The 9,475-nt window shown below is 52.0% G+C and overlaps 1 protein-coding gene across 3 annotated transcripts in view; it reads right to left on the bottom strand.

Moving 5' to 3' along the window:
* FOXRED2 (FAD dependent oxidoreductase domain containing 2) overlaps positions 1-9,396 on the bottom strand; it is a 21,149-nt gene extending 11,753 nt beyond the window's left edge. The window contains exons 1-5 of one of the 3 annotated variants that reach the window (XM_025399216.1): positions 8,975-9,396; positions 7,943-8,470; positions 6,558-6,809; positions 6,142-6,411; positions 3,275-3,441 (exon numbers count right to left, since the gene is read on the bottom strand). In XM_025399216.1, coding sequence (XP_025255001.1) covers positions 3,275-3,441; positions 6,142-6,411; positions 6,558-6,809; positions 7,943-8,469 — 1,216 coding nt within the window. In that variant the 5' untranslated portion in view covers position 8,470; positions 8,975-9,396. Of the gene's footprint in view, positions 1-3,274; positions 3,442-6,141; positions 6,412-6,557; positions 6,810-7,942 lie in introns of all 3 variants that reach the window. The other 2 variants (XM_025399215.1, XM_025399217.1) reach the window with 2 other exon arrangements.
* Positions 9,397-9,475: the final 79 nt, after the last annotated feature.

The raw sequence follows: 9,475 nt of genomic DNA, 5'->3' as shown, positions 1-9,475 counted from the left end.
TTTTTTTTTTTTTTTTTTTTTTTTTTTTAAGTAGAGATGGGGTTTCACCATGTTAGCCAGGATGGTCTCGATCTCCTGACCTCGTGATCCGCCCGTCTCGGCCTCCCAAACTGCTGGGATTACAGGCATGAGCCACCGCACCCGGCCATATATTTTATTTTTTTTAAGACAGGGTCTCGCTCTGTTGTCCAGGCTGGAGTGCAGTGGTGCGATCTCAGGATTCCAGGAGGAACTGACTCCCAGAATTGAGTCCAATCCTTTGCCCATACTGTAAGACCCTTCTGCAGTGGTCCTACACCTATTATTATAGTCTTCTAACCTGGAATAAAGTCCACCTTACTGTCTTCATTTTTATTATTATTTTTGAGACAGAGTCTCAATCTGTCACCCAGGCTGGAGCGCAGTGGTGTGATCTTGGCTCACTGCAACCTCCGCTTCCTGGATTGAAGTGATTCTCCTGCCTCAGCCTCCCTAGTAGTAGGGATTACAGGTGTGTGCCACCAAGCCTGGTTAATTTTTGTATTTTTAGTAGAGATGGGTTTCACCATGTTGGTCAGGCTGGTCTCAAACTCCTGACCTAAGCTGATCTGCTGGCCTCGGCCCCCCAAAATGCTGGGATTATAGGCATGAGCCACCACATCCGGCCTGCCTTACTGTCTTTAAAAAGAAAAAAGAAATATAAACATAGAATGTCTTTGAGTGGCAGAATAAAAGATTACTCCCCCTAGTTCCCTATATTTTCACATTTTTGATGCTCAGGCTAGGCGTGGTGGCTCATGCCTGTAATCCCAACACTCTGGGAGGCTGAGGTAGGTGGATCGCTTGAGCTTCGGCGTTTGAGATCAGCCTGGGCAACATGGCGAAACCTTGTCCCTACCACATAAAAATAAAAACAACAAAATTAGCTGGGTGTGGTGGTGCGTGCCTGAAGTTCCAGCCACTCAGAAGACTGAGGTGGGAGGATGGCTTGAGTCTGGGAAGTTGAGGCTGCAGTGAGTTGAGACGGCGCCATTGTACGTCAGCCTGGGAAACAGGACAAGACACTGTCTCAAAAAATAATACTACTACTAATTTTTTAAAGCTCAGCTGTAAGATTTTGACTCCATTCTTTCAAATAGACTCACCTAACTGAATATATTGTATGCCTCACTGAGTGAATTTCAACCAATACCCTGTCCTTCTCAGAAGGTTAACCACAGGAAAGGGAATATCTAATTTTTATTTATTTATTTATTTTTGAGACGGAGTTTCACTTTTTGCCCAGGCCGGAGTGCAACGGTGTGGGCTTGGCTCCCTGCAACCTCCACCTCCAAGGTTCAAGTGATTCTCCTGCCTCAGCCTCCCGAGCAGTTGGGATTATAAGTGGCCGCCGCCACGCCCGGCTAATTTTGTATTTTAATTAGAGATAGGATTTCACCATATTGGCCAGGCTGGTCGCAAACTCCTGCCCTCAGGTGATCCGCCCACCTCAGTCTACCAAAGTGCTGGGATGACAGACGTGACCCACCACGCCTGGCCACATCTAACATTTTAGACTCCTCTCCATAGAGAGGGCACCGGTTTGCTTTCTATGAAAGAAGAGAAGACCTTTGTAGAAAGTGTCTTTCAAGAAAGCGCCTGGGCCTTGGGAGTTTAATTCTCATGATGGTGAGAAAATCACGAAAACTCTGAGCCTGAGTTTCACACTCTGAGGAAAATGGAGATTTCACACCCACCTTTCGGGGTGTTGGTGGCCCTGCCAGGGTTGTGTTTTCAGTGCTCAGCCCACTGAAGTCACCCAACATGCGTGAATTCATTTCTCTCACTTCCTTTTTATTTCCCATTTATTCTTAAAATCGCAAATATCAATTTTTGGTTGGGGATTATTTTAGTGCAATAAATAGAATTATGTTTTTAAAATATATTTGAGTATTTTCTTTGTAAACATTCTCAAGTTAGCAGAAAATTTATACCCTTGGTACTGAGAGTTTTGAAAAAGAACTGATATAATCCAATTGCAATTTTTTTTTTTTTTTTGAGACAGAGTTTTGCTCTTGTTGCCCAGGCTGGAGTGCAATGGTGTGATCTCAGCTCACCGCAACCTCCGCCTCCCAGGTTCAAGCGATTCTCCTGCCTCAGCCTCCCGAGTAGCTGGTATTACAGGCATGCGCCACCACACTCGACTAATTTTGTATTTTTAGTACAGACAGAGTTTCTCCATGTTGGTCAGGTTGGTCTCGAATGCCCAACCTCAGGTGATCTGTCTGCCTCGGCTTCCCAAAGTGCTGGGATTACAGGTGTTAGCCACTGCGTCTGGCCCCGATTGCAATTTTTATTGAAATGTGTCAGTACCCAAATTGTCTGTATGGGCATGGAGCTTCATAGCTGCTTGGTGGCCAGGTATTGCCTTATTTAGCCCTCACGATGGACCCACGATGGTGGAGAGTTCACCTCATTTCCATCTGTGATGTTAGGATGTCCATCAGGGGCTTGGAAGCTTCACCTCTAGGACCACCCAGCTGGGGAGGAACCAGGTTCACATTCTTCAAGCTCAGCGTTCCTGCCAACACAGGATACTTAACCTGTCTGGGGCTTATGCACATAACATAGCACTTCCAGATGTATCTACTTTTATGCTTGATTTTAATTTTTTTTGAGACAGGGTCTGACTCTGTTGCCCAGGCTGGTGTGCAGTGCTGTGATCTTGGCTCACTGCAACCTCGACCTCCCGGGTTCAAGCAATTCTCATGCCCCAGCCTCCTGAGTAGCTGGGACTACAGGCATACATCACCACACCTGGCTAATTTTTGTATTTTTAGTAGAGACAGGGTTTCGCCATGTTGCCCAGGCTGGTCTTGAACTCCTGGCCTGAAACAATCCACCTGCCTCGGCCTCCCAAAGTGCTAAGATTATAGGCATGAGCCACCACACCCGGCTTACGCTTGGTTTTATTTTACTTTTTGAGACCGGGTCTTGCTCTGTCGCCCAGGCTGGAGTGCAGCGGCATCATCATGGCTCACTGCAACCTCGACTTCCTGGACTCAAGGGATCCTCCTGCCTCAGCCTCCCAAGTAGCTAGGATTACAGCCGTGGACTTTTACACTTTATCTGATACTTCCCTAGATGTGTCTTCAGACCACAAAAACCTGCTGTCACTTCCCCAAGACGATTTATGACAATGAGCTACTGACAAGCAATCCCCTAATGCTTCTGGACATAGAAGCAGATTTATAAGCCCTGGGATGCTGAGAGTGGCTCTGTCTGGGGACAGTTCTGCCTTCTTAGCTGAGCTCACCTGTATATCGGAATCCGTGGATGAAGCCCCCAGCAGATTTCCGGTAGTCCACCGAGTGGCTGGCAGTACCCAGGATAAACAGACCCCGGCTTCCTTTGGATTCGTAGCTAGCTCGAATTAGCGGGTACTTCTTGCCGAATGCATTTCCCGAGTTAAGTCGGAGGGACCTGTCAGTGGAAAGGGCTGTTGATGAAAATAGCTGCTATGTGGGAGGCACTTATTTAATTAGTTTGAGATGGAGTTTCGCTTGTCGCCCAGGCTGGAGTACAATGGCACGATCTCGGCTCACTGCAACCTCTGCCTCCTGGGTTCAAACTATTCTTCTGCCTCAGCCTCCTGAATAGCTGGGATTATAGGCTCCTGCCACCGTGCCCAGCTAATTTTTATATTTTTAGTAGAGACAAGGTTTCACCACGTTAGCCAGGCTGGCCTCGATATCCTGACCTTATGTGATCCGTCTGCCTCGGCCTCCCAAAGTGCTGGGATGATAGGTGTGAGCCACTGCACCCAGTCAGGAGGCACTTATTACAGTGGCACTTATTACTGGCACTGAGTGTCTTACTTTTCTCGTCTCATTTAAACCTCACCATGACCCTAGCAGATGGGTATTATCATCTCCACTTAAGAGATGAAGTCGGCCGGGCGAGGTGGCTCACTCCTGTAATCCCAGCACTTTGGGAGGCCGAGACGGGTGGATCACAAGGTCAGGAGTTCGAGACCAGCCTGGCCAACATGGTGAAACCCCACCTTTACGGAAAAATACCCAAAGAGTTAGCTGGGGGTGGCGATGCATGGCTGTAATTCTAGCTACTTGGGAGGCTGAGGCGGGAGAATCACTTGAACCTGGAAGGCAGAGGTTGCAGTGAGCCAAGATTATGCCATTGCACTCCAGCTTGGGCAACAGAGTGAGACTGTCTCAAAAAAAAAAACAAAACAAAACCAAAAAACCAAAAAAACAAAAAAAAAACAACGAAGTCAGGCCAGATGCAGTGGCTCACGTCTGTAATCCTAGCATTTTGGGAGGCCCATGGAAAGGAGGGTCTGGACAGGCACAACAGCTTCTCCTTTGTCTTTCTGCACCCTGGTCAGAAGGCAAATGAAAGACTGGATGGTGCTTTGATACCAAACCTCCCGAGATAGTTGGCAGCAATGTTTAAAGTCTAGGCTTCATAAAACAGCCCTTCAAGATACAATGATAAATAACTTTAGCAACTAACATTTTATTAAGCACATGATATATGCCAAGTACTTTCTCTGATTTAAGAGATCTCTATCTCTTTTGTCTCATTATGTTGCCCAGGTTGGAGTGCAGCTGCTATTCACAGGCATGATCATAGCACACTGCAGCCTTGACCTCCTGGGCTCCAGTGATCCTCCTGCCTCAGCCTCCTGAGTAGCTAGGTACTCATCACTGCACCTAGCTCCCAGCACTTTCTTTCTTTCCTTTCTCTCCCCTCCTCCTTTGTCTCTTTTTTTTTTGAGACAGAGATCTCACACTGTCGCCTGGGCTGGAGTGCACAATGGCGCGATCTTGGCTCACTGCAACCTCCGCCTCCAAGATTCAGGCAATTCTCCTGCCTCAGCCTCCTGAGTAGCTGGGATTACAGGCACGTGCCACCATGCCCGGCTAATTTTTTTTCTATTTTTGGTAGAGATGGGGTTTCACTATGTTGGTTAGGCTGGTCTTGGACTCCTGACCTCATGATCTGCCCACCTTAGCCTCCCAAAGTGCTGGGAATACAGGCATGAGCCACTGTGCTCGGCCATCTCTTTTTTTGTTTGAGACAGGGTCTCACTCTGTTGCCTAGGCTGGAATGCAGAGGCATGATCTTAGCTCACCACAGCCTCGACTTTTTGGGCTCAAGCAGTCCTCCCACCTCAGCCTCCTGAGTAGCTGGGACCACAGGCATGTGTCAACATACCTGGCTAATTTTTGTATTTTTTGTAGAGATGGGGTTTCACCATGTTGCCTAGGCGAGTCTTGAACTTCTGAACTGAAGTAATATGCCCGCCTTGGCCTCCCAAACTGCTGGGATTACAGGTGTGAGACCATGAGCCACCGTGCCTGGCATCTGTGCACATTCGTCTTATTTTGAGACGGAGTCTCGCTCTGTTGCCCAGGCTGGAGTGCAGTGACGTGACTTCGGCTCACTGCAACTTCCACTTCCCAGGTTCCAGCGATTCTCCCACCTCAGCCTCCCAAGTAGCTGGGATTACAGGCACCCACCAGCACGCCTGGTTAATTTTTTTATATTTTTAGTACGGACGGGGTTTCACCATGTTGGCCAGGCTGGTCTCGAACTCCTAACCTCAAGTGATCTGCCTGTCTTGGCCTCCATAAGTGCTGGGGTTATAGGTGTGAGCCACCGCACCCAGCCTCCAAGCACATTCTTATGTTAATCCTCGCAATAACCATATGAGAAAGAAACTTAGAATCCCATTTTAGAGATGAGGATACTGGGCCACAGCCTGGTTAAATAACTTTCAACGAGGTCACACATTTGGCAAACTGAGAATCTCAAGACAATTCCCGCACCTGTGCTCTCAGCCACTAGGCTACACTGCCTTCCAGCAAATTCCCCTCTGTATTCTCTCTGAGCCGGCCTTTCCATCTCACAGGTGGAGGCTCCCAATGCCGATGAAGATCTGCTGGTACTGCTCTAGGACCAAGGGCCTCAGGGCCACCTGGGACCCTCAACGGTCAGAGAGCTCATGTCCTGGAGGGAAACCAGGCAGCACTCACATCCATTCTTAGGGTGCTGTCCTGAGAGCTCTGTCGCCAGCCTACTGAACAGCCAGTCTGTTCCCCTAGGGAGGGGTCAGGAGGGTTCGCTAGGAGAGCCCACCTCCTCCCGCATGGAACTCACTTATTGAAAATGGAGAAGTCAAAGTTCCAGCCCAGGCAGCGGATGACTCGGTCATAGGGCACGCGCATGGCAAAGTTGTCATTGTCGTCCTGGGGGAGGGTGATGGCGTCGGCACTCTGGTTGGTGCTGGCTTCTTCCAGGAAGAATTTCAGGGTGACATGGAACTTGCCTTTGCTATCCTTCAGGATGGCCAGATCCCTCAGGTCAGACTCCAGCAGCCCATCCAGGGACTTCAGCTGGTAGGTATCCAGCAGGCCATTGTTGATGGCTCTGGGCCCACAGAGAATGCAGGGAGAGAGACTCAGAGGAAAGCTGGGCAGTGCAGCTGGGGTCAGGAAGGGCAGGGGAGGGTTGGGGAGGCTCTTTCCACACTCTGGACTCCCAGCACAGAACACACACGCAGGGATGTGGCCTACCTGAGGTCTCCAACGTAGTGGGTGGCCCAGGACAGACGGACCCGGGAGCGGCTGAGCATGTGGATAAAGTTTGTGACACCCAAGATGTTCTCTGCCGTCTCAAAGGCTGAGTTCCCACGGCCCAGGATCAGCACATTCTGGCCTATAAAGTCCTCAGGGTCTATGGACACAGACTCGTAACCCTCCACGTTTTCAGAGCCAGGGAAGTCAACCTGGTTGGGGACTGATAAGCCAGTGGCTACAAGGAGGACGCTGCAGGCAGGGACAAAGGAAAGATGGCTTAGTCTCTTAGCTATAAGATCACTAAGTGAAAACCACTCCCTGGACCCACGCACCCACCTGCCTCACTCCAACCACTGGCCGCTAAAAGAAAATAGGACATTCATTCATTCATTCGTTAATTCATTCATTTGTTTACGCCCTCACTCCAGTGCACTTGAGAGGCTCTGCCCTTGCCTCTCCCTGAGCTCACAGTATTTTCCCTAGCACTGTACTGGGGGTTAATTTTGCTCTGTGAGAGAGGAGAAGATGACATTATGAGAAATGGAGAATTCACCTAACTTTGCACACAACAGTCAGACCAGGTATCACCCTTGGTGATGAAAGGAAACTTGATGTTATACTTTCCCCTTTCTGAGTTCTCTGACGGATGCATCTATCTACTGAGCAGTAATTCTGTACCAGGCCCTGTACTAAGTGTATCTGTGCACCATCTTACTGACTCCTCCAAGCAACCTGGAGGTGGTACATGGCCTGCTTTACAGGTGAGGAGGCACAGGCTCTTCAGGTCCGTGGCCTAAAAGCTTGTAAAGGCAGCAGAGCCAGAGTCTAAACACATATAGGCCTGATTTCAAAGTCCTGCTCCTTCCATTGGTAAGGATCGCCATCCAGGGGAGGGCAGCTGGGGACTTAGATCCTGTCGGCCTGCAGAAGAATGCTTTGATCACAGGGTGGTTTCAAAAATAGAATCGAAGGCTGGGTGCGGTGGCTCATACCTGTAATCCCAGCATTTGAGGAGGCTGAGGTGGGTGGATCTCCTGAGGTCAGGAGTTCAAGACCAGCCTGGCCAACATTGTGAAACTTCATCTCCACCAAAAATATAAAAAATTAGCCAGTTGTGGTGGTGCGTGCCTCTAGTCCCAGCTATTGCGGAGGCTGAGGCAGGAGAATCGCTTGAACCAGGGATGCGGAGATTGCAGTGAGCTGAGCTCCTGCCACTGCACTCCAGCCTCGGCGACAGAGTGAGACTCTGTCTCAAAAAAAAAAAAAAAAAAGCGAAATACCCATTTTCTTCCATTCCTCCCACACCTACTGGCCAATCAAGGTGTGTGGTTCGTGTGGGGAAGGTCCCAGCTTCTGCAGGTGAGCTCAGGCACAGGGCTTACCTGCACTGGTGCACCTGGCCCTTCTGGTCGGTTAGGATGAAGTAGTGGCCATTCCAGGCCCGTCGGTCCTTGTCCAGAGTGACGTGGGCGATGGTGGTGTTGTACTGGACACGGAGCCCCAGTGTGTCCGCGAAGTCACCCAGGTAGCGCACCATGTCGCGGGCGTCGGGGAAGTAGGCACGTGAGTAGTGTCTGAAGAGCAGCCGGCGGTCGTGGCTGAGCAGAGAGTTCCAGTCGTGGCGGAGGTTGAACTCGGCATTAGCCTTGCCAGTGTACCGCTTGTTGATGCTGATGAGCTTGCGGTGCCGCGGGTAGCGCGTGAAGAAGCTGCCGGGCCGCGGGGCGCGCTCAAACACTTCATAGTCGCGTCCAGCGCGCTGCAGGAAGTAGGCCATCTGCAGGCCCGCGGGCCCAGCGCCCAGCACGCAGTAGTCCCGGCGCGGGGGCACCGACAGCGCTGGGTGCAGGGCGATGGCCAGGAGCAGCCCCGGGGGGCCCCACAGCGGGGCCGCAGCGGAGAGGCCCATCCTGCAGCAGACCAGAGGGGTAAGGCCTCGCACCCGGCCGGGCGGCCGGGAGACACGAGGCCCAGAAAGAGGCGGGGCCTGTGGGAACTCTCACTGCAATCTGGGTCAGGGCCAGGCCCAGAAGCCACGGTCTTCACACAAGCTCATTTGCCCAGACTCCACCGTTTCAAGCTGGGACCTGGGGCTCCCAGGAATCCCAAGCCCCTCCATCTTAATCTCATTCACGATCTCCTTCCTCAGGGGCACCGGGTCCCCGCTTATAATTGTAGTAACCTCCGCCCTGGGGAAGGAGAGGGTGCTCCCCAGTTTTCCCCTAATTGGAGGGTGCCCAACACTCCTTTGAACCACCCTTCAGGTTGGACCTTCCAGAGGTGCACTTCGCCTTGGCCCCGCTCCAATGCCCGGGCTGGAGTCTGAAGGGGGTGTGGCCTGCGTGTGCCCCGCCCCCTGCCAGGCTCCAAGCGCCCCAGACTGTTCGGCCACGTGACAGGGATGCCCCGCACACCTGCTGCCTGCCAGCTTGCGCTTCAGGAGCCGCCAGGTCCCCACGCCCGCAGCTCCGGCCTCCCCGCTTCCGACCGACCCCCGAGAAGCACGCGAACCTCCCAGCCGCTCCGACTGCAGCCCGTGGTCTAATGAGGCCGCGCTTGGCTTGCTCGCTCCGCGGCGGCCCCGCCCCTCGCGCCCGGACCAATGGCAGGGGGCGGGGTCACGTGCGCGGCGCACTGCACGCCGGGACAAGTTGGCGGGCTGCCGGCTCCGGGCTCGGCGCGCGGGAGAGGCGCGCACATGCTGCGTGCGCTGCTCTGGGGGCTGGCAGAGGGGCCTGGGGCTGGCGCGCACCGGCTGGGGTGGAAGGTCTGGAGATCCGGGATGGGGAACTGGGTCCTTCTTTTTAAAATGTGCCTCTCTACACGGAGGGAGGGAGCACGTGATTTTTGGAGCTAATCCTACCTCTCATATTCCATGAATCTAGCCAAACACTTAAACTAGTTGGCCTACCCAG

The sequence above is a fragment of the Theropithecus gelada genome, chromosome 10 (assembly GCF_003255815.1).
Source record: "Theropithecus gelada isolate Dixy chromosome 10, Tgel_1.0, whole genome shotgun sequence".
NCBI lineage: Eukaryota > Metazoa > Chordata > Mammalia > Primates > Cercopithecidae > Theropithecus > Theropithecus gelada.
Note: the sequence above shows the minus strand (reverse complement) of the source record. Positions and strands in the feature narration are given on the sequence as shown.